At 38.9% G+C, this 25,942-nt stretch overlaps 1 protein-coding gene across 1 annotated transcript in view; it reads right to left on the reverse strand.

Annotated features, from left to right (window-relative positions):
• LRRK2 (leucine rich repeat kinase 2) overlaps positions 1-21,914 on the reverse strand; it is a 72,217-nt gene extending 50,303 nt beyond the window's left edge. Inside the window, exons 1-9 of the mRNA XM_074870008.1 lie at positions 21,569-21,914; positions 21,388-21,473; positions 16,977-17,083; positions 12,026-12,114; positions 9,957-10,091; positions 8,157-8,291; positions 4,522-4,653; positions 1,543-1,662; positions 315-439 (exon numbers count right to left, since the gene is read on the reverse strand). Of these exons, the coding sequence (XP_074726109.1) occupies positions 315-439; positions 1,543-1,662; positions 4,522-4,653; positions 8,157-8,291; positions 9,957-10,091; positions 12,026-12,114; positions 16,977-17,083; positions 21,388-21,473; positions 21,569-21,857 (1,218 nt within the window). The 5' untranslated portion in view covers positions 21,858-21,914. The remainder of the gene's footprint in view (positions 1-314; positions 440-1,542; positions 1,663-4,521; positions 4,654-8,156; positions 8,292-9,956; positions 10,092-12,025; positions 12,115-16,976; positions 17,084-21,387; positions 21,474-21,568) is intronic.
• Positions 21,915-25,942: the final 4,028 nt, after the last annotated feature.

Here is a 25,942-nt window from a genome sequence, read left to right on the forward strand (position 1 = left end):
GATTAATTCTTTCGTTGATGGGCCTGTTTTGCTGCTGTATACAGAGGAGCTACGTAAACAATAATCTTCGGATGGCCAAAGTTTTAGGTAGCAAGTCTCCTCTTAACTACCTACATTTGATCCAAAGGAGTAACTGAAACCAACTGAGGTGAACAAAGATAAGAAAGGCAAGAAAACTAAGATTTATTGTAAATCCAGTTCAGTCCTTAAGGCCTTGTTTGCCCGAGGATATATGGGAAAAAATGATGTTGCTAAACATTTTACTTAATGCATAATGCAGTCTTTCCATACCCGCATCATCTAGAAATTCTCACCAGCACATCTGTGTTTTTTCGGTGCAGTTCCAATGCTCTGTAACATGCTTCCAACCAGCACAATTTTTCTTCCTCCTCCTCTTCTTTTCTTTCCTCTAAGTCTCGATTTAAGAATATTGTCTCAGCTTGAAATATAAAATATTTACAATAAATTCTTATTATAAAAACAAAACACTTATGTCTTAACCTTCCTGTAGTCATGGATGTGCTCACACTGCCTATGTGTGAAAATCAGTGGGAGGATTAGCCTTTTCTGGGAAGGGAGAAGTCTTCTGACTTAAACTTTATGACATATTTGAAAAATGTCTTTAAGGTTTGAAGGGACTAAAAAACTTAATTATAGTGTAGTAAAGTAAGCACATAGTTACAGATCAGTCAATGCTCAGGCTCTGAGAAGACCTGCACATATTTTTTGTTGTTTGTTTACATACAGAATACCACAGACATAAAACATAACTGTGATTCATTTGCACGTAACCACTCATCACAGAGCCATCTACACTCTGAAGCCATGCCATTAAAAAACAAAATGTAAATTGCAGCTGCTAAGAGAAAAACACCTGGTTCCAGCAAGTGCAATAGAATTTAAAATAAATAATTTTATACTGGTGATTTTTCAGCATTTAAGGAAAAAAAAAAAGTATCAACACTGACTATAATATCTGAGGCTTACTGGAGTGTGTACTAATTTTTAATCTTTACTATTTTGGGGACTCTGAAACAGTGTTTCTACTGATTTTTGTATGGAACAATTACTCAAAGACAAAGAGGATCAGATTCTTAGCTTTTTGCCACTAGCTAATTAATCTCTGTTTCAAAATAATACCTGGAGTGTACTCAAGGAGAAGTTTCAATCTTTTGAGTTCAGAACTCAAGCACAAGCATTGATTTGGTGTTGCTATCTCTAGGGATTTTATGTTAAGTAGGGATTATCCAATATTTGTCTATGAATAAACAGGTTGCTTTGTTAAGATCTGTCAACATAACTTACCAGGTCTGAACACTGTGAAGATGTTGGGCATATGATATGAACACAGCCATGTCATAGTAAAACAGCAAACTGTAAGCATGCAAGAAATCTAGCTCTGTCAAAGCTACCCTGCCTGAGGCTTTCATGTTAAAGAAATGGAGTTTAAAAAGATTACAAGAAATTACCAGTGTAAAAAATTAACAAATGGACAGATCAGTGAAGTAAGTTATTTATGTATTTAGGAAGAGATTTACTCACTTAGAAGAGCTAAACAACTGAGAGCTGCAGCTTGTAACTTTGCATTTTCAGGATATGTTTTAACAGCCTTCACAAGGACTTCTGGAACCTTATGTAATACAAGGATATTGAAAAAGTTTCCTGAAAATACATAAGACATTAAATGAATATAAAAACATATCTAGAGCTTTACATGCATTTAACATAAATTTCTCAGCACACAATGCACAAACTGTGTAGCAAACATTGGATTTCTTATTACAAGGTTTGACACGTTTTACTTGTGGAAAGAAGACATCAAGGATAAAAAACAGTTGGGATCGAGGTTCTTTGCGTTTTTTGACAAAAGACTGAGGTTTAATGCAAAATAAAGAGCACACTGTCATCAAAATAAGAAAAATGACAGTCAGTGTATCACTTGCAGACTTCCTGCCAGGAAGCAAATGCAGTTCTGGTCTTGAATTCCTATAATGATTTGATTTATCCTATCAAGCAAGTGGTTTAACCCTGGTTTGCTCTCTGGTTTTGACCTCATTAAACAGATCAAGCTCAGCATTATAAATACAGAATACATACATTCTGGAATAGTAGAAAGAACTACCTTTTGATGGTAAATATATTTAAAGCATAACTTTTATTACAGGCTGTACAGTATTTTATATTATAGGTTGAATATAAGAAATTCTGCAAACATCAAGCAAATGAAAATAACTTCTCTGTTGGTTGTACAAATAAGTATCATGCATAAAATAAAACAGCAACACTCACTTTGTAAAATACAGTTTGATAGCTATGGTTTCTATTTTGATATTCAATTTTGTTTAATTCTTGATTTATAAAAATGAAAATCACACCAGTGATGTGAAAGGTCAGATTAAAATCTGTATCAATGTTTCTCAAACCCTTCAGATGAGGTATGAAATTAAGAAGTCTCCCATATTTGAGCATCAAAAATATAATTACATACAGAAGAAAAGCTAACCTCATTTCTTTCCCTCTGTGCTGTTCCTGAGTCCTATAGGTGCTGACTACCTTCAATGTCTAGATTTTTCACCAGAAGATAAGTACCTCTTCCAGGGTTTTATGATTCAGTTCAATTAGACCAAGCTAACAGAATGGTTAAGAACAGACTTTAAAGCAAGTCCTTTCCAGATTCATCACTCTAAAACCCTGGCCTTAACACCTATTACACGTGCAACTGGAAAGAGTATTTTTCTTCCTATCCCGTAGTAGTGTGGTCATGTCATATCAGCATTGCTGTTTCTTGCCATGTTTTAATGGAAATGGCATGTTCATGTAAATACATTACAAAATTAATAATCTTAGGCTATGTGATAAGTAATTATGTTGGACTTGTGGCTGGCCAAACAGGTATCAGTCAGTTAAAATTCTGATGACAGTCAAATCTAGGACAGTCATTACCAGATTAGCAAGAATACATGATGGTGATTTTGGAAGCTAGTAGATGCTGACTTCACCATTTCACTCCCAGTTAACATGGATTTAGGAAGACAGTGTCCATCAGAATAATTTGGGAAGCCACACTGGATATATGGAAATCTTCCGGACTATTTCCAGTAACATCCAGCAATTTCACATCTGTTTCCCTAACTCCGTAGTGCTGTGGACACTTCTTCCCATAATTCTCCCAAAGTGGCTCCTTATTAAGATGAAGGGCATCTGCTATGCTGAAAGAAGAAATGGATCTTGTTGCTGCTTTACTGCCACTATTACTTGTTGGTCAGCATACACACACGACAGACGTGTGACTGAAGCCAGGCTGGTTGTGCTTAGGGCAAGATCAAGGCATGTCAGCAGAGTTGCTGTGTCCCCACAAGTGCCTGGTATCCCTGCCTATCTTCAGTTAGCCTTGCACAGGAAACCATTCAAGGGTAATATCACCTCTTGCCACAAAACTGCAAATACCACCTCAGTGGCCACCACTATTTCTTGATATTTTTATTTGGCTTTCTGAAGGGGAACTGGAAGTTGCTCTGTGTTGCACTCAGGTTTGATCTGTATTTTCTACAATATCTGCATAAGAAGTGGAAACAGATGGTGAAAGGATGGGACTGACTTGATTAAGGAGAGTCATGCACTGGTACCAACATCTGCAGTAGCTTCAGGCCACCACCTGCAAGACTTGGGAAATCTAACTCATGAGAAAGACCTTGGCTGAGTCCCTGATGAATAACCTGCCAGGGCGTGTGGGCTACTCAGGCAGCTCTCAGTCTTTTTGTATGCAGCAGGGGGAAAAAGATATTTATTTTCATTCCAACTTCCTATTACATGGTCCTGGGTGACTGCTCAGATCAGCTTAGTATAGTTGCAAGAGAGAGCACAGAGCTCCTAAGAGGCACAACAAATCTCTTTTTGACATTGCCATCATTTCTCTTGATATGACGCTAGCCCATGGAAGCCCAGGCAACCAAAGTACTTTTGCCAAAGTCAAGGGAAGTCCAGGAACCACCGGTTCTTTCACTGCTGCAGCATAAGGGGCCCCAAGACAGGCCCCACAGAGGGGCAGGAACGCAGCATAAGTCTCTGAAGGTAAATGCATTGCAAGGAGGAAAAACACAGTCTTGGAGAACACCTCCCAGGTAATGCAGCAGCACCAATTGTTCCTCACACAATTCAGCATTGACACTTCAAAAAAGAAATCTGGAAGGAATGTTCTTCCTTTCTATAGCAACTTTATATAGAATGGGATCTGTTTGACCTCCCATTCTCATCTTGTGCTTCTCACACTCTTTTGTCTTATTTTTTTCCCTGCTCTAGTCTTTTATGGCAGCTTCTGTCATTGTTACCGACGTTTAACACAAAAGGATACCACATTGACTGTGGCCAGTGTTACGTCAGTGTGTTTACATCATTAGAGACATGGAGCTGCACACCGCCCTGAGGATTAACTGGAATAGTAGTCCTCTTGTTGCCTGTAACACTTACTGTTACTCCTACAGAGTCAGAGTAAGCCGACTATGAACAACTTCGTGAACTTACCCAATGTAAGCTTATGCAACAAACAGCAACTCACTTCCTGAACTGTTTCGCTATTGGGGAAACTTTTCATCATTTCCACTATAACATTGTAGCAGCGGACATTTCCAGACATGAGCACTTCAACATTGGTGGCTAAAGAAAGAAACAGAAACAAAAATTGCTTCTTAAGAAAAAAACCCATGTTGACTGGATTCTAATTCAGACTTTATTTAAATAGACTTATTTAGAAAACTGGGCCTATGTTTCAGTTTTTGCCTTGCAACTTGAGAGAAAGCTGGCACCATTTTTTTCTTGGTATTGCTATAGAAGACATTAATGACTACCAACACTTGGAAATAAATCACTAAGCTCAGAGTCCACATTAACATTTATGGATTTGTTCCGTTCTGTATCAGGCCATATAACAGAAACCTCCTCACAAACTATTCTTATGTAACATTTTTCTTAAAGCTGAACAAATTGTTTTATAAATATTAGTTCAATCTTATAAATGGTGTTTATAACATGACTGAGATCAGGTAAACATTGTACAGTATTTCAGTAATATTCCCAGAAGCATACAAGAAACAATTTAGAATTTTTTTTTTCTACTAGATGTCATTTATTTGATCTAATCACATTTTTCTAAGTTTTCCTTTTTTAGGGGGCAAGTTAGCAACTTATTATTTTCATTTAAATTAGTTATACTGTACACCTATTATGTACTGAGGGTACAGAAATGTTCATCTAATGCTCCTGAAATATTTTGAAATTCATTGCAAATTCTGTATTTCACAGAATCACTGAATGGTTGAGGTTAGAAGGGACCTCGAGGTCATCTTGTCCAGCTCCCCTGCTCCAGCAGGGCCACCTAGAGCAGGCTGCCCAGGATCATGGCCAGATGGCTTCTGAGGATCTCTGAGGCTGGAGATTCCACAGCCCCCTCCGGGCAACCTGTGCCAGTGCTTGGCCACCCTCACCCTATTAACTGCTTATTATACAGGCCAGATATAGAAACCAACAGGACATTCACACAGGCTAGTAAAAAGACAGAATGAGTCCTTTTCTACTGAGGACAGAGTGATCCTACATGCAGTATTTAAGGCAAAACAGCATCACGGCAGTTAAAACACAGTGTATGAAAGCATCCTTGTAGTATGTCTATCCAGGTATGAGACAGAATATGAACCCAAAAAATCTTTGACAAAATCCTGACCCCAGTGAATGAAAGGGAGTCCTGTCACTGACTCCAAGGGTGTTAGCATTACTCTGCTGAGGTCTATAAACTTTCTTAATCATTCTTCCAACAACTTGCCTTTCCTGTATACAATGTAAGAGGAATATTCACAACTGTATTATTAAAGATAATTAGACGTCTTAAAGCAGCAGAAGATCTTAAAAATAATATATCTCAGAATATTAAATAATGATACTCTGTAAGCTGAAAAAGCAAGCTCTGAGTGGGAAGCATTTCTGAAGCATTCTATTTGATAGTGAAGGAAGGTACCTTTCACAATGCTTTAAGATGACAGTGATTTATTCATGTCATTCTCAAATGAAAACACCTTTTTAAAGGTATGTTCCACAAAACAGTATTGCATCACTTCACAGTAAGTTATCATTTCACAGGTGACAATTATAAACATACTAAAATATTCAGAAGATTCTAGAATTGTTTATTACAGAGAGAGCATAATTAACTGCATGTTTAAATCCTGCAAGAATCAAGCAATGGCACATTTCCAGGGAGCCACCATTTCCCAGAACAAGCTAGAGAAAATGAGACGGAATGGATCTCATTTAATCTTAACCACCAAAACTTGGTCATCTAGGTTCTCACAACAATTGATGAAGAGATCTGAGCACTCCGTATGGTGATTCATCCCACCTGTAACAGATACCTTTCTTACGTTAGGCAAATTTCTTCTTGAGGTGACTGTTTCTCCCGATTAAACAGAGAAGAAGCCTGGATGGCTGCCTGTGACTACCATTTAGATGGTCAACGTTCTGTGACCCATCACCCCACTATGGAGTCTGGAGGACAATTGGCAGCAAACCATTCTCTCATTCTGTTGAAACTACTGAGATTTAAAAGAGTTCTTGTACTGCATTGGAATAAACTCTTACCCTTCAATTTCTCATGACATATGAGCTGGAACAAAGTCTACATATATATTAGTGAAAGATGGCACAGTGAGGTACAAATCCTTGTTCTAACTCATTTGGAATAGAGACCTGAACTTCAGAGTACGGGGAGACAATAACTTTACTAAGCTAGAGTGTATACTTAGAGTGAGTGAATGATTTTCTCCATGGTGGCCTTAAAGGAATACATTTTCTTGCAGGTATTGTGGGATATCACAGCCCAAGAGTATGAATGCTGGCCAAAGTAGTCTAGCTTTGCACATTCATGTGCAAGTTACCTCTATTTCTCTCAATATTCTTAATCTTTTGTATCAAAAATGAGAGTGCTAACCCAAAATAAACACCTACTTTAGAGCAGGTCTTTGTCATACCCTTCTCTTGTTATGCTTTGTACAAGTATTTACTATTTCAAAAAACACTTAAAATCTGGTATCCTCTTCCTTAGAAAATGGCAGTAACTTCTGGGCTACGGTAAAATTATTTCTGGCTCAAGGAATACTTAACTTTTTAAACACAAACTAGAAGAGCAAGAAGTTTGAGAAACAGAAACTAAATAGCTTGGAGTCTGATGAAATGTGGGACACTCCAGTCTAGTTCTTGTTTTGTGGCATACATGGGGCCAGCATGGTTCCTACAGAGCCAGAGAGGATGTATGAGCAAGGCTTTGTGAGGAATCATGTCTGCAAGAGTACATTACGTACCTCATGGAAGACACAGGGAGCAGGACCCTGCTCTGTATGCTTGCCAAAATTGTGACTACAAAATTGTGAAGCTGACACAGCTTCAAGAATTGCCTCTGTGCCAACAAGATCAAATTGCTGTCAACAAATGGACACAAATCATCAAGCACATTTCTCAGGACCTGATTTTGCCCACAACAGGGACTAGTGTTATCAGAAGACAAGACGTAATGAAGACATTTTCTTCCAGTCTTATTGCACAATACCTGAGAACACCATAAGACTCTGTAATGTGTACAGTGCTACCAGTGCTCCTCACTGCAGCCACCACTGCATGATCAGAGGGGGGTGTCTGAGCCCAGACACCTTTTGTCAGCCCTGGCTATTGGATTTGTGTGGGTGATTTTGCCCTTGTGGAACAGCCTCGGTCAACAGTGTTCCTTACCTGCTACCTAAACTCGCTGAAGATTAATTACTCAATAAATATATCTTATTTTTCAAGCATTAAGAAAGACAGGGCAGGGTCTTGAAGTCTGACCTCTGCAACCATGACGAGCATCTTCATTAGCACTTACTCTAAGCAGAAGAAAGTCTATTTCTGTTCTTTATGAAAGATTTCAGCTTTATCAGAATGGCTGAATACGAAAATTTCCCATGAAAAAATACAAATCAGTATTTCCCAAAGAAATCAGAAGAGTGATTTGTCTGGCAACTCCCAACCAGTTCTCGCTGATTTTTTTAGAATTACTGAAAGATTACCACAAATGGAGGTGAGCTGATGCACAGTATGGGAGATGAAGAATTGAAAAGAACTTCTGATAATGCACTTACATGGACCAGCTAAGGAATGCAATGAATAAAGCGCAGGAAGAATCACCTCTTCTTTCTCTGGAAACTCTTTAAATACTTTCAGTATGATCATATGATCTTTGCTTTCAACAAATTCAGTCAGCTGCTCTTCTGGAACTAAATTGAAAAGCAAGAGAGATACAGTATGTTCTGAGAAAATAATTCATATCCTGGTACAACACGAAAAAAGACAACTGTTTTTATCAAGTTTCCTTATATTTATTTTCTATGTTTCACAGAAGTAAGATACTCTCCATACATGTCATCCTCCAGTTATGATTCCTTTTACTATAAACTGAGCTACTTTATAAAGACCTTTTTCTCGCCTACACTTTATGTAACTGAGTTCTGACTTTTAAATGCTTCCCTGTGAACCAGTATTTTAAAAAAAGTTTTCTAGTCTTTTCCACAGAATGAACTTCAGATATTCCTCACCTAGACAGTATGTAAGTGAAGGAAAGGCTAAACATACAATAAAACCAATTTGATGGAATACCATTTTGCATACTCCATGATTTTATTTCACTTCTCAACTTTTTTGATAATGGAGTTCGTTCCATAAAGACTACAGTCATGCTTTAATAATATCTTACTTTCATTTTAATAATGGCTTAAGGTTTTTCCATCCCTGCCCCCTGTCATTTGTGCTGGCATAACTGCATGGCCATGCAATGAACCAGATAAGGAAACTAATCCAGGTTGAGAAAGAACGACATATTTTTAATTTTGTAAGCAGAATCATTTTCTGAATCTGGTTCAAGCTAAGACTAGGCAAACATTCACATTACAGTAACTGACAAGAGGCTCAGAGGCAGGAAAAAATAGCCAGGGGCAGCCTCGGAACTTGTTACATTAGCACTGCCATCAAGAAGGTATGCAGGTCTGTACCTGGAGTAGTCTGTAGATCTGTAAAATCAGGCACTTATAAAAAGCATTCACAGAAAATCTAAGAAGCTCAGACCTTTGTGGAGACTGAAGAGAAAACACAGCAGGACAAAAGTATTTAGGGAGAGAGGAAGAGGGGAAGGAACACAGAATATAATTCCAGGCACACATGTGTGGGAGGAAGACTTAGAAAAAGCAATGTAAAATGGAGTCAGAAAGAAGAAATCTAAAGACTTGGAGACCATCTTTGAAGCAAAGGAGTACAGCAGACTTGGTAGGAGTGCTAGTATTTCTCAGTATTTATTCTGAAGCAAGAAACTAAATGCAAAACAAGGCTGCTACAACAATGGGACTTCTGGCCATCACACATGCAGTTTCTGAAAATTTTGCAGAAATTCAATACACAGTGATTTCATTTCTCAGAATAAACACAGGAATATCATACAGATATATATTTATCTTTCAGCATTGCCAGGATCAAAAGCAGAATCACCTATTTTTCTAAAGTGCAAACACTTTGCTTTATTTTAGAATTATTCACATGTTACTAAAATTTGCCAGTCTTTAAATAAACAACCCTGTTTTTTGAAAATTAAAATAAAATGTCATTACTCTTTGTTCCAGTGTTACTAACACTGAATCCTATCTTTTCAGTTTAAAGTCAGAAATGAAGAGACATTTTGATTTTTTGAAAATTTCATATTCATTGCTCAAATTTACAAAAATTGTGATATTACTTGGAAAACCTGTTTTGTGCTAACTCATTCAAAGAACAGATACAATACACAAAACAGAATTTGGAATGCGAGAATTCATTTACTGCAGTTAAATAAACACCTGCAGTCCCCTCCCAACCTACATATTTTTCTAACCTAATAAAGTAGAAAACATAAATACCTTTCTCAAAAAGTTTGTGTAATGCTTTACATCCATGTTGCTGGATCTCTTCATTTTTAGGGAAGGTGTGCATGGCATTAAATACCAAAGAAAACACATCCACCTCTTCCTCCAAGAGCAGGAAAGCAATTACATCTGAATAACAGGAGAGATTACATGTTACACTGATTAGTTCTCAACATTTTTACTGAGGCACTGTACTTAAACATTAAAATCCAAAATTCTTTAATACTACCTTTAAAATTTACTCTTATGACTCAAATTCAGGTTTTTGTACAAGACATGAAGATGTTCTTTCTGAAGGTAGTATTTTAAAATAAAAGTGAGATGTTCCAAAACATTACTGCCAAAAAGTTTCCCCTCTCCACTCTTGCTCCCACCTTACACTGCTTTGGTAATTGTCTGACCCCTCAATGAGCCAGTTCAACTCACTAAACTGGTAGGAAATTGACCCATGAAAAAAACCCCTTTTTGCAGTCATAGCAAGCTGAAAAGTTTCACTACGAAGTAAGGTTGATGGAAGAAAGAGGGCAGGACTACACTGTCTGAGGAAAACAAGAAGGGATTTGAAATGTATCTGTCAGCTACAGTGAACTATGAAATCAGACCATCTGTATCATAAAACCCTATTCTCACTGAGCCATTCCTTCAGCCTGAAACTGAACTAAAAAAACAATCTCACTGTTGCTCTTATGACATTAAAAAAATTTTTTAAATAATGTTATTCTCTCTATAGCATATGTAGGCAAAAAGATTCATGACAATTTTTCAAGCTTACAGCAATAACAATAGAATTCTTAATGCCTGTTCCAGTGTTTCAGCTGCAGCTGTTTTTTTGTGGGTTTTTGTTTTTTTTTTTTTCTTTTTAAGAGAAGATCTTTCTATATGGCATTCACACTGGCCTGTCAGCTCCAGCTATAGTGCAGTTCAAGCTTACAGACATATAGAAATAAAGAATAGCAAGAGATTTTTCTGACAAGGTACAATTTCAAATATTTTTCTGAAATAAGGTAGCTGAAATGAGAGTTTAAGTTTGGTTAATCAACTGCTGAGAAGAAGAGTTGCAGTCAGGAATAAACTGTTACAGAATATATAGTCAACAGTTTAGGACCTTTATGATACCTCACAACTAAAAGAAAGAAACTGCTGGTTACAGTTACTTACTAGTAGCCAGATTTTGCTATTGGTATTATTAATCACAGTGTAATGCCTTATAAGGAGACCTGCATTATCCAACTTCAGCAGACAAAAAGTTAGGCATCCAGTCTAAGCTAGTCCTCCAGATCTCTCGACTATCAAAAGGGAGAGCAAAACATGTTCAAGAGGTAACTGATCTTATAAAACAGACAAATGAATAGCATGAATCACCCCCTGAAAGTGCTTGTATCACTCTACTGCCTACAGCAGAAGCTTGGACGGCTGGATTAGCTTGAACTAAAGTCAAGTCTAATCCTTAGTTTGTAAATAAGTCTGATTCCAAAGCCTGTTAAAATTAATGGAAACATTCCTATTCTAATAATAATTTGTGCTAATATTATATGCTAGCTCAGATAAAACTAGCTGAATCTCTTCCTTAGGTGTCTCTAATTTCAACAGAAGATCAAGAATCTCAGCACCGTGTGAAAAATCCTCAGTACCTGGTAAGATTAGGTCTCTGCAGAGCAGAATAACAGAAATGTCAGAGATGACTTACTGTTTTCAAAAGTACTAATCAGTACTAAGGAAGCAAGTCAGAATGTCATGAAGTTTATACTTTGGTAAGAAAAAAATAAGCTTTTTTAAAAATTTATTTTACTTAACTACTTAACAGCAAGTATTTGTGTCTATGCTAATAACAAGTTGGCAAAATTAATCGGTCATGTTCTTCACAGCCTTGCAATTTGGAGAATCCCTTCTACCTGGGTAAAAAAGGTGCAAAACAGTACTCTTATTATTTTGTATACAACTACAAGTGACTTTACGGAATAAAACAGAAAAAAATCAGGCCTGACTTGTACAGTCACACACTTTATACCACAGTTCTGTGTTTTCAAGGCTTACACAAAGTAGGAGAGTAAAACACACAATACCTGACATGAGGAGTAGATTTAATGTTTTCAGTCCTATTACTGAGAGATTTATATTTCCTTTGTGGACTGTAAGCATTTTAAGAATCTGCCTAAATATTAAAAAAAAAAAAAAACAAAACACAAAAGGAAAAAAGATTTATGGCTGAAGAAGTATTAACATACACAAAATTTTATCAAACATTTACTTTAAAAACAAAAACACTTACAGAAATTAGCAAAAGCTTAAAAAGCTCCTGATTCTTTTTTTAAAAAACTTTTCTTTCAGTTCATGTTTTTTTCAAGTTAGTAATGAAATAAAGTTGGCATTTTAACTATTTTCATACTTCATTAAAATAATGACACATAATACATCAATTTTACTTTAATTTTTAATTAATTAATCCTACAGGGAACAAGCTTCTTTCAGAATGGGTTTACTCTACAGAAAGCAGGGTTGTGGAGTGCAGCAGACCATGGACAATATGGCACTGTTCTGTTTCTTGCAAGAGTTAAGTTACAGTGAACAATCCTGGGTTTGTTGGAACAGAAGTAGCAGTTTCCCAGCTAAGAACTTGAACAGCATCTTGAAGAACTGTACACTATCTAAGTTTTCACCATACAGCACTTATGTGATGCTGGACAAATCACTAAAAAGAAATATTTCATAGACTGCCAATTGTGTACCTCTTACTTTCTAGGTGGCTCAACTTGAGAACCAGGGATACTAACCTCTCAAATGCTGCATCAGAGTCAACCAAAGTTGAATATTTAAACAGAAAGAGATCCAAAGAATGTTAAGTACTCTGAAAAATTCAGTGAATGTATCAAACCGGGCATCCAAAAATCAGTTGATACTTTTAACATATTTTGCTCAAATTACCATCTGTAAAACAGTGATCACAAATCCATAACACCTCAATAAACAAAATTTTAAAAGCTCTAGACAATACTGATGAGCACTAAGAAAAGCTGAGAAAAAAAAAAAAATAGTCCAGTTTTCACATAAGGTATCATTAAAGTACAGTAAATAAGGCAGTGGGCCAAATATTGAATGATGCTGATGATAGAAGATAAATAAGCATTGATTTTGCACTGAATGAAGCATACCTCAAAAGAGGGAAACCCCCCCAGGTTGTGTAATTAAAAACTAAATAAAAATGGATAGACTCACACAAAAAAATCCCACAAGAAACCTTCATATTTTTATTTTCAAGATTTTGGAGAGCTTGACTCTGCAATCTTAATAATCTTCAAATGTGAGTCTTTGTATATTTGAGGAGCAATTGTATTTGTATCTTTGAGGAGTGACTGAAGGAGCAGGGACTGTTTAGTTTGAGGAGGAGAAGGCTGAAGGGAGACCTCATCACTCTCTACAGCTACCTGAAAGGACATTGCAGAGAGGTTGGTGCTGGTCTCTTCTCACAGGTAATTAGTGACAGAACAAGAGGGAATGGCTTTAAACTGCAACAGGGGAGGTTCAGACTGGACATTAGGAAAAAATTTTCACAGAAAGAGTGGTCAGACAGTGGAATGGAGTCACCATCCCTGGATGTGTTTAAGGGTCATTTAGATGAGATGCTGGGGGATATGGTGTAGGGGAGAACTTTGTAGAGTAGGGCTGATGGTTGGACTTGATGATCCCAAGGGTCTTTTCCAACCTGAATGATTCTGTGATTCTGTGATATGTAATATCTAATAAAAATGAATTGTGCAGTAGTTTGCAATACCTTAATAGGTATTCTTGACCTGTCTTGAAAAACAAAAAGCAGCACTTAAAAGTTTTATCCAGATTTCTTTCCCCAGCTCTAGCAATGATGTTGTTTGCCTTCTAAAGTCTAACTTTATAAGCTAGAATGAATGTATCACTGGTTTATTTCTTTTCCCTTCATACTATGATGTTGCTAGTTTCTCTTTCCTCTGTTGTAGCACTAGTGTTGTAGCTACGATGACCAAAGTCACACAAGAGGTAAAGTCTGATGGGAGATACAATATCCTTTACCTTGTGCAAGACAGGAAATTTTAACAGTATCAGTCCAATAAAAGATACACTGTCTGTTCATATAAACCATGTCTTGCTTACATCTTTACACCCTCGTGAACACAAAACTGCTACTAAAATCTAGGGTTAGTCAGAACACTGTGTGGGATGATCTTAAGAACGGAAAATAAAATCCAGTTTATGCAGGTTTTTTTTTCTTAAACTGAGAATAGATACCTCACCGAAACTTCTGTATGCACACTTTGGACTTACAGGTCTACAGACAAGGGTGGATAGTGGTATTTGTGTTTTCAGTCCTGAGGCAAATTCTTGTCCAAGGACACAGCCCACACGTATGAACTAAGTAGTAGGGTGATGAATCAAGGAAAACAAAGAGCTACTCTAACCCTTAAATCTGCTTTCACCTCCTGATTAAAGTGTTCTAGTCTCTAAGCATTCCTAATGCATTTTATTGTGTGGTTGCAGGTGTGTGTGCACATGCATGTATGTGTAGAAACTGTACATGGGGTGAAGATTCCTTCACCTCTCTGCTCCATAAGTAACTGTGGCTTAAACTTCCTTACTCCTTACACCCTGCATGAATGGAAAACCCCACTGAGTTATCAAACGCTCCGAAGCCATTAAATATCTCTCCCTTGTCTACCAATGACTCAGAATTTCTGCTGGGGGAAAGAAAATCTGCTTTGGGAAGAGGGCATTTTATAGAGAGTGATCTGCTTCAGGCAAGTGCTGATCTATAAAGACGTGAGCTGGCTCAGCATACTGCAGGGTAAAATAATCACACACTGAAGCATGTCTAATACAAGGAGAAAATTCCCTGCATCTACCATCTTATTTCAAGTATAATCAAGAGTGAGGACATAAAATATTCTAAACCTCATCTACTATATGGGAGTTTAATGTAAGAGATTACAAAATCTCTCATGAAGTCTCTTTGAGCTTGTAGAAAGTACAGAAATACACTGAAGGAATTTCCTTCCTTTTTCCTCACAGTGACAGTAACTATTTAATTATTTATCACGCTGTCTGTCAAGAACACCTAAATCAATACCAAACTACTGTTTGTAAACTCGACTGTAATGTGGTCAAGTTGGCTCATGGTTGAGAGACAAGAAAAAAATGCTTTTTCTAGCTTAAGATTTCTTTTCTCCTAAAATAGTTACACACACAAAAGTGAAAATCTCTTGCAAAAAATATGACCTTTTCTTCTCTACCATAACTGTTTCCTGCCTTGCTGTAAACAGCATATAGTCAAAATAGTGTTGATGCACTGCATTACTAGTCCAGCCCACCTACAATGAACCTGAGATACAATTTAGCTGGCTTGCTCTGCCTTTGGCACTGACAGAAATGTCTGAGCCCACTCCTCCACTAAGAACAAGTATCTCCTCAGCAAGGAAAACTGTCAAGACATCAAACAGGGATACACAGTCGGCTAAAATATTGGTAATGGGGAGGAATCATGTACAGCAATGTTATCATCAGATCTTTAGTAAGGTTTCAGTTTGAAAAGGATGTTTTGTTCAACTGCACATACCATGTGGGCTCTGAGGAGGCTATGGGAAAGATCAGCCCCAAAAGAGTAAATTTTCTGGGACCCAAGAATGAACAACAATATCTCTAGCTCTCAGAATAACTCTGTCAATTAATAAGCCTTTAAGCTGCCAAAGAAATCATAACTAGCTTGTACAGCTTTGGCTCAGTTATTTCTTGCTCATGAAAAGCAACCAAAATAACTTTTGCATTCTGACAAAAATTGCCAACACTTCTTTCAAGGGAGTTCATTCCCCTACTGACCATGTACCCTAGCCACCATTAACCAATCAACCAATCAAGACCCCACAAAACCAAGCTGCATCTTCACGCAAATTATCTTACAATAGCAACCTTTGTAAGGAAGGGTATGGTGAAGACTAGAAAGGCAGAGGCAGATTCACTAGGGGAGTTATAAGGCCATAGCTTCTTGCTGTCATTATCAGCCCTGAATGAGGCAATCTGTCCAAGTGAGAGAACACCAAACCAAGCCCTTCTCCCCCATTTGTATCATGTCTACATCTATAATCAGCATTTGTGCTGTGGAACAACTACAGAGCTAACCTATGTGGGTTTTCATCCCATCTAACCACAGCCATCCAGAAACCAGTTGCTTAGGCTCCCTCGATGGTTAATGGCAGAGATACGCAAGTTCAAGCCACAACCTTGTCCACGATAACTTACTAAAAAGATGGAATGAACCATCCTCTCTGAAGGTAATTGTGTTCACTGACTTCACAGGTAGTTGAGGTGACAAGTTTAAATACTTAATTTTTAGACAATAAAATTAGGTGTGACAAAATCCCCTCTTCTCGATTTACACTACTTTAGGCTTGTGGATATAATTCTTCACATTTGGAAAGAACACACAAACACACACACACACACAGCCATGCGGGTAATACTGCATCTGTCTATTAAAATGGAAGACCTTGAGAGCCACAGAATCCCAGCATCGCTGAGACTGGCAGGGACCTCTGGGGGGTCTCCTATTTCAACTCCCCTGCCCAAAGCAGGGTCAACTACAGCTCAGGGCCATGGCCAGCCAGGTTCTGAATATCTCTAAGGCTTGAGACTTTACAAGCTGTCTGGGCAACTTGTTCCAATGTTTGATACAAAAATAATTTAAAAAATTCACAACAAAAATAATTTAAAAAAAAAAGTTTGCTTGGGTTATTTTTTTCATGTTTATGTGGAATTTCCTGTATTTCAATTTGTGCCCATTGCTTCTCATCCTGTCACTGGGCATCACTGAGAAAAGCCTGGCTCAGTCTCCTTTAATTTCTCCATCAGGTATTTATACACACAGATAAGATCCCTGCTTGCATGAGTTTTCAATCGTTTAGAAGCTGATGTAATAACTTTATATATTTCATTGCATATATATGCTGCCATGACAACCAAGCATTCTGGAAGACTCTTTGCATACAAAATACTTACTGGTGAACACCCAGTACTTCCCAGTCCTTCCCAACATCCTTAGGAGCTATGTTCTGCAGAGTACTTGGACAAATTTCTATTAATTTACAAAGAAGTGACCAACCCATCTGTAAAACAAAAATGCAGCTATTTTAGAACAGATATTCTGTTTGGAACTTCAATGTTGTCTTCTAATATTGTTGGCTTTTGGAAGACAGATGTTCTGAAAAGTTTTCTAGCTAAATCAATAAGAGAAAATTAACACAAGACAAGACAAATTACATAAAAAGTTAAAAGACAGAGATAAAACAGATATGCTAATGATTCTGAATGCAATACATCACTCTCAGTGTGCTGCAGCACTGCTTAAGCATAAAGTACACACGGTTAAAAGAGATGCTGACAGAGAGAAAAATATGATGTGATCCATAGTATGTCATCATCGGCCAGGGAGGACCACTGCATATTACTGAAAAACTGATGTTTCCATAAGGATTTGTCATTTAATTGCAAATTATAAGGAGAAAAGATAGGTTTTTAAAGGTGTCCAATGTTTTAAATGGGCATGAGATATCTAAACAATACTAAATATTTCATATTCTCACCATCAATCCTCAGTACTGTGTCCTTTCAAAATGTAATGAAGACAGTGGAAGTTTTGAGATCATAAGGAACGAATATGAAGTAAAAACAATATATTTATTCTTAATAGCTACCTGCTCTATCCTATGCAAATTTGTTGACTTTCAAACATCTCTAAATAATGCCAAAACCAAAAAACATTCCTCTTTGGTCTTCTGTATTGGAGAAATCTGCTCTCTTATGAATGTCTGCAGGCTGATATGATTGAATGGGCTTTACTGAGGATGCAGTAAGCAAAATCTGTACAAAGAATTAACTGATGAGCAAGAAAATCCTGCTGTATTGAAGCAGAAGTGAACTGAGAAACATCAAAAGTCAAGATGAAGCAGATTTTACAAAAAGGTTAAAACAAGGCATAAAAGTTTTCTTGGCCATATAAATAAAAAGAAAAAAAAAAAGTGGAAGTAGGCCTGTGTGCTTTAAGAAAAGGGTCAAGACAGAAGATAATCTAAGCATGGCTCAAAAACTATATGTGTAACTGGATCAGTTTTCAGCAGAAGAGTTATGTAAAGCAAAGGGGTCAAGACAGGACAGACAACAACAGGACTGTAAATGGCTACCTCCAAGAGTTCAACAGCAAAGTTCATGGAAAGTGCATGATCTCTAACCCTGCAGTTTGCAAGACTTTGACACATGAAATTGTAAGTCTGGTAGTGTAGAGACACCCAAAGGAACAGCATAGGCTTGAACCTGGACAGCTTTCATGACAGCTTTGGTGAGTTTGAAAAAGGTGATGTAGCTCCCCGGGAACTGGAATTCTGCTTTTATCTTTCACACACTTGGTTACATGGGGTATGTTCATACTATCTGCAGTAGTTTTGTTTGTGTTTCAGTTTAGATTTGCAGAGCCAAATGTTTTAAACCAGTTACAACCTTAATGTCTGCAGATCGAGCTTGACCACAAGCCAACTTCCATGCCCTTCTCTTGCTTGGATAGCAAGCTGGCTTGCTCTACATGAAACTGCAAACCAATTACTGTGGACATTCAGGAAGATTAGGCTAGTCTGTGTAACTGAGTCCTGACTAAACATAGGTGCAAAGAATAGTCTTAGCAACCATTGGTCATCCCCAAGATGAGGATATGTAATTACCTAATTTTCCATATTCCAAACAAAACAGAGTTTAGCAGTGACAGTCTATCAGGTACAAATTTCAGATTTGCATGGCAAAGACGTTGTAGAGGTAACTGTTAATTCATACACTGTGTATTGCTTAGAAAAGATTTTATTTTAAAAGTCCCACTTCATGCCACACTAATTGTTCTTGTAAAATTTAGAACGTGATGAAAATTAGCTCAATGACTTTAGAAAATTCCTTTTTGTAATAACACTGTTTCTGATGAAAACTATATTTCCATTATTTGGATTGTTGTGACTCCAAATACTGACAAACATTTATAAGAATGGTGGATCCAGAGAAGACCAATGGAAACTCTGACCTGCTGACATGTGGTCTAATTTACAATATTAAAATCACAACCTGAGATAACAGAGAGCTTATTATCTGTTTAATAATTATGTAAGAAAGTAAGGGTCTTTTAAATAACAGAAATCCTCAAGGTTACAAGGAAAGAAAAAAAAGTAAATAAAGATGTTCTTATAAACACTTAAACAGGTCTCAATACACAGAAACAGTTGGTGGCAGCACTGAAACTCTGTTATTTTTAAATCAGACCCTTTTCATTTCTGGCATGCAATGAATTTATATTACATTAGGTCACGCCTTCTTCATGAGACAATAAAGCTCTGCTGGACTGCTCTTTAGTCACGTGTAAACATATTTTGCTCTAGAGTTTCTAAGCTGCTCCAATCACTGTCAGAGTAACTGCAGAAAGAAACTACCATATTTAATTAAAGACATCTATTTTACTTTAAGGCACTATTGACATTCCAGCTCAGTACCTTTCCACTTCTAAAGAAGACTGCAGTGTTTATGCTTGTAGTATGACTTGCACTGGTACTTGCAATACTGATCTATTAAGCAGATTTACTCTGTACGAGCCAGTAGAACAGCAGCACAACGTGATGCTTTGTAACCAGTTAAGGAGGGGAGGGAAAGATAATCCTCACTTCAGTTATGCCTCTTACTGTGTTTATTCTCTTATGTGAGTCAATTTTATTACAATGTCAAAAGAAAAAGAGGTTGATTAATCCATTTATTCAATGAAAATTCATTAGCAGTGTAAAGAGACCGCACTGAAATCAGGACTACATTACTTCACCACTGCCATAAAGTAAGAATCGTGTGTTCAGAAAGACTGCAAACAAACTGCCGTGAATGAAGCAAGAAGACAGAGCTCTACTAACATATTGTGGATGTTTGTAAATATCAGAACTGAATGTGAAGGAAGAGCCTATGCCATTTTAGGACGAACAGGATTTGAGCTTTGCACTGGCCATGAATTTCACACTTCAATACAATGTAGTAATGCAAAGGAGCTCCAAAACTCCTAAACTGAAACACTGTAGGACTGCAAATGTAGGCAGACAGAAGATTAAAACTAATTTTAAAAGTCTATATTAAATCATTGAGATGTTTTCACATGCTTAAAACGAAAATTAAACAATCACCATCTTCCTTATGCATTTATGAGAGTCTTGTGCTGTCGTTTCAGACCTGGTTGTGGTTGGATTACATATTTTTTACTTCCTAGTCTAAACTTCTAGGCAGTGGTTTTGTAAATCGTTATATATGTAATACGCTTTATCCTGAAAATAACTGCTGAGTCATTCTTCTGTATTTCTTAATGACCCTACAATTGAATAGTAAAATAAGTTAAAACGTTAGACTCTGCACAAATATTTAGTCTCCAAAGGAAACCTGAGATCACTGTTATTCCAGATTAATCACTACAGAAGTACAATTTCATATTTTAATCTGAATTTTATGATTTTGACCTCTAGCTAAGGTCTACCATACAAAAAACTCCTTAAAATATACTATTTAAGAGGCATTTGTGATATAATTTATGTTTTGTCTTCTAGTTGAATTGAAAAAAGTAAAAGATGCAAAAGTATTGTAACCATACAAATGGGCTTAAAAAAATAAAATCGAGTGAGCTGCACAGAAATCTGGAGCTTATAAACATCCTTCAAGCATAACATAGTCAGAAATTTAATATATGCCTGCCAGGAAGAAGCTGTTTCATATGACGAGTCTGGCAGCTGTACCATAAATACAACATCAAATTGTGCAAGTGCCACACCTCATCTAAGTGGGCCAATGTTAAGTTACAGGAGCAGCCAAGCAGAACCTTAAATTGCAGAAGCTACTCTTAGCTAAAATATTCCTACACCCGCCCCCTTAAAAAACTGGGATAATACAACTCTAATACAGGGCTACACATGTATGAATTCATATTATAAAATTCTGCTTTTCAGAAGTTTGTCTAACCACGGCAAAATTCAGTATTGACATGTCGAAAAGATATTAGATAACGTTATTGGTAATTTAGCAGCCTGTGTCATACAGTATTCACACTGCTTAATTTTTATTTTCTACTTCGTCTTCTTTTGCCGTTTAAATAGAGATGCAAGGAGTGAAACCTGCAAAAAGCTGAACACTTGTCCCTTTAAATGCAAGCGGATACAGCGTCCTTTTACAGATCGATACCGCTTCAGAACGTGGCCCAGAAGAGAGCAAGTTAAAAAGAAGCAAACAAGCCGAGCGGTAACTTTTATTCTGGGAACGGGCTGCGGGGCTCGGTTCATCCTGGGGAGCGACGCCGGAGCGGCGGCAAGGCGGCCCCGGCCCCCCGCCCTCACGCGGCCCCTCAGCCGCCCGCCCGTACCTGCTGCACGCCCGCCGCTCCCGGGTACAGGTCCACCACCAGCAGCAAGGGCACATGGACGTTTTTGCCGCTGAAGAGCCGGGGAGCTGTGGGGGGACAGACAGGCCGCGTTAGCGACCGGCGGCGGGCGGGGAAGGGCAGGGCAGGGCTGGGCAGGGCGGCCGGGCCGCCCGCGCCTTACCGCTCTGCCGGGCCGCCAGCTCCAGCAGGTCGCTCAGGGTCTGCACCAGCGTCTCCAGCCGCTTCCTCTCCTGGACGTTTTGCAGCCGGACGACCAGCTTCCTCAGGGCTTGTTCCTCCCGCGCCGCCGCCTCCTCGTCCTCAGGGCCGGCGCTGGCCATGGCCGACCCGCTGCCCTCCGCGGCGGGCGCCTCAGCCCGTCCGCCGGCCACCGCGGGGAGGAGGGCTGGGCGGCGCGGGCCCGTCCCGCCGCCGGGCTGCGCTGCCACAGCTGCCCGCCGCGCCGCCATCCGCCCGGCGTCACCCGGCTGCTTCGAGCCGCCCTCCCCGCTGCCTCCGGCCCCTCCCGCCGCGCCGCTCCGGGGACGCCACCGCGGCGCGGACCAGCCCTGGAGGGCGGACGCCCCCCCCGCTGCCCCTAGGGGGCGCCCACGCCGATCGCGCAAGAACCCAGCGGAGGGGTCAGGCACGGTGGCAACGCGCCCGTTTCCGGTGATTGACAACACAACTGTCCAACAGAGTCGCAGAGCTGGAGCCTAGGTTCCGCCCCGTCGCCCTTCTCTACGCTATAAAAGGGTCGGGAGGGGGCGCTGTGGGCTGAGGTGAGGGCGGTGGGGTATGGGAGCTGCTGGGGTGGCGAGGCTGGGCGGTGAGGGAGCGGTTTACCTCGGCTTATCGGCGTGGCTGAGGAAGAAAGCACAGATATATAGTGCCCTGCTGGGTAGGGGAGGAGAGAAAAAGCAACTGTAGCCAGGAATGTTGCCAGCGTGCAGCTCCCTGAGCAGGGGAGACGCCTCCTCACCTCATATGGTGTTTGGGGTTGTCAGCCTCTCCCTGTGTCCCGGGTCTGTGAAGGGCCAGGGAAGATGGAAGGGGAGCTGCGGTTTTAAGGCTGCTGTGGGGCAGCTGAGGCGGAGCTGTAGCTCACCTTGCCTGAGGGAGGTATGTACTCTGTGCTCCTGAGTGCTTTGGCCTTGTGGACTCAGGTCTGCGGGTTTGTTTAAAACTAACCTTTGTTGTACTTAGAAGTCAAATTTCTTTCCAAGCCTTGCAGTGAGAGATTGCTGTTTGGAGATAGGAAGGTTCTCTTCCTGTGTGGATTCATTGCTTCATTTGTGGTTGATGCAATCTCTCTGAGGTCTGGCAATATTTCTGGTACCTCTGCTGCCCTTCCAAGATAGTGATGTGTGGGTAGGAGATTAGCAATCACTTTTTAAAATCATTCTTGATTAGAAAGGTAGTATCAGTAGAATATGTTACATAAAGAACTTGCATATACTTTATAGAGGTATTAAGGGAATAAACTCTTCAACTGAATGGGACTTTTGTTAAATATATTTTGGAGGATCATGGCAGGAGTATGGATTTACTTGAAGCTTTTCACAGAATCACAGAATTGTCTAGGTTGGAAAAGATGTTGATGATCATCCAGTCCAACCATCAACCCAACACTAACAGTTCCCAACTACACCATATCCCTCAGCACTATGTTGACCCTACTCTTAAACACCTTCAGGGTTGGGGACTCCACCACCTCCCTGGGCAGCCCATTCCAACGCCTAACTACCTGTTCTGTAAAGAAATGCTTCCTAACATCCAGTCTAAACCTTCCCTGGTGCAACTTGAGGCCATTACCTCTTGTCCTATCGCTTATTACTTGGTTAAAGAGACTCATCCCCAGCTCTCTGCAACCTCCTTTCAGATAGTTGTAGAGGGCGATGAGGTCTCCCCTCAGCCTCCTCTTCTCCAGACTAAACAACCCCAGTTCCCTCAGCCGCTCCTCGTACGACATGTGCTCCAGACCCTTCACCAGCTTCGTTGTCCTTCTCTGGACACGCTTGGGTAATTCAATGTCCTTTTGGTAGTGAGGGGCCCAAAACTGAACACAGTAATCGAGGTGCAGCCTCACCAGTGCTGAGTAGAGGGGTAAGATCACTTCCTTGTTTAGATTGTAATGTTTGGTTGATAGAGATGCATAATGTTCATTAAATAGCTGACTTACAGGTCACTGTTTCTCAAAATAAACTTTAAGAAACTGTTTATTAATGCTTTGAAGTCACATGGTCCTGGATAAACTCCCTCTGGTCTGTTGGTGTATTGGTCTTAAAGCTTGTATGTTGCTCTTGTCTTCATTCAGTGTTTCTTAGGTTTTTGTGCATAAAGAAACTATTGTCTTGGCATTCCAATTATAGCCCATTAACTAGGACTGCACTTGTTAAATGGTAAGCTAGTTTCTCCCTTTCTGAAGCATTGGAAAACAAGTATGGAAGTGAGATAGTTTTATGAAATAGTGACTCAGTTTGAAACGTGTGGAATGTGTTACATCTGGACTAAAACAAAAATTAGTTGAATTAAATGGATTAGTTTCACTTGAAACATATTTTTCCTTTCTGCAGAAACAGTAATTCAAGCACAAAGAAACTTAAAAATTTATTTTCTAGATCTAAAGCTTATTGCTGGCTTCCTGCAGTACTGACAAGATTCTTTTATCTTGCAAATGGTATGAATGCAAATACAGTCTTTCAGGTTGTATCAGTAACCAGGTTTCTCCGGTACCTGCAAAGCTGTAGCTGTTACCAGACTTCAGCAAAACACTTTTAAAGATCAACCTTTGTAGTTTATACAGATGGAAAATGCCAGTTGTAAGTTACAACTAGTGATACTGATGAATTCATATTAATACAACTTTAAAATCTTGATCTTAAACTGAATTTGGCTGTTTTGTACATTTAGCAGAGCAGCTGTACTGCTGCTCTGGACTTCCTTGTGTTGTGATTTATGTAAGAATGCACATGTACAAGTTATGTTTTAGAGTTTCAGTGAATATAAGTTGAAAAAAGTTTTGGATTTCTTTAAGGAAAATTGGGGACCAGGTCTTTATCCTGAAATGTGTTGATTTTTCTAACTGCTGGATGCAGACCACTTCAGAGTATGTGTATTTGATAGGTTCTGGTTTTCTGCTGTTAGAGTTTTTTTCTGTGTTCTTTTCTGGTCAACTCTGTCCCAGCCATCAGCTGCTTAACAAGCTTAAGGCCAGGGTATTAGATAGATAAGTGGAAAGAGAAAGCACAGACTAGAGCTAAAATGTAACCTTGATTTATGCTTTAAAAGACTTCAGTCTCTTAAGAGATGTCAACTGCAATTTCTTCAGCATGTCCTAGTTAGGCATCAAGGGGTTTTGTTGTCACTCTGTGTCCCTTATTATTCCAGATGACTTTCACTTCCAAGCACTTGTGTTCCCTTGAGGTTTCCTTTTCATGTTTTCTATGAAATCTGCCAGATTTCTGCAGCAGCTGGTCTGTTCTTGAGGCTGGGTCTTCAGGTGTAAAAGAGTTATTTCTCCTTTTTGTTTTCAATGAGATTGGTAGCTAACTACCCAGTCTGGACTGATCTGTACTTGTTCTCTTAGACTCAGATGGGACTACTAATACTCATTAAGTAATCTCTGGTGTGTGACCATCTAGACAGATATAAAGACATAACGTGACATGCTAACATAGCAGAGATTAACAAATTGTTCTGTCTGGTAATGAATAAGAACAGATGTCTACCTCCAGCTTTTGTATTTCTGTATCACAGCTGGAAAATCGCATGACATCAGAGATCCCTGGAGTTATGACACACTTGTTCAAATGAACAGGGTCCTTACTGCTTGGTGGTGGCACTATCAATGGCATTCCTACTGGTTTAGGCCACACTGCTTTTTCTTGATGTAGTTTATGAACACTTTGAGGTACTGTGGACCTATGTGGAACATTAAACATAACTTGAAGACTGTGATTTGGCTTGTAGAGAGAATATAGAACAATGTGAATGTTTGGGTTTCACCTTGATCATTGTCTTTTTAACTCTCATATGTTAGGAAGTATTTGTACTTATTTGTCACCTAATTTCAGTGAAAAAGTAGTATCCTGATCACACTGAGTGTTTTTCTTGTACAGAACTTGGAATGAGGATACTATCGAACACACTTTGTTGAAGCTGAATTTTAATATTTGCAACATCATTAGGATTCACTAACATATTGTAATGACTGTATGAATGTTGATGTCTGACCACATATACTTAGTGCAATCACTTCTGCATTATGCCTGGTTTCATCACATATGTATGTAATGGGCTTTTGGGAGCATTATGCAATATAAAAATTGAGCAGTCAGATCTATACTACTTCAAGATTCCTCCGTTGTTGAATTTTTTTGGCTGGTAGTCAGTACCAAGATGGTATCTTGTTTTTCACATGGATGACAGATGTCCCTATGGAAGGCACAAGAGACAAGGAAAGCAAATTATACAAATGTATGAGCTTAGACAGTATTATAAACAAAAAAAGTTGTATTGGGTTTGTGTGGCAGAGTTTTGGTAGTGGGGGGCT

The sequence above is a fragment of the Strix uralensis genome, chromosome 5 (genome assembly GCF_047716275.1).
Source record: "Strix uralensis isolate ZFMK-TIS-50842 chromosome 5, bStrUra1, whole genome shotgun sequence".
NCBI lineage: Eukaryota > Metazoa > Chordata > Aves > Strigiformes > Strigidae > Strix > Strix uralensis.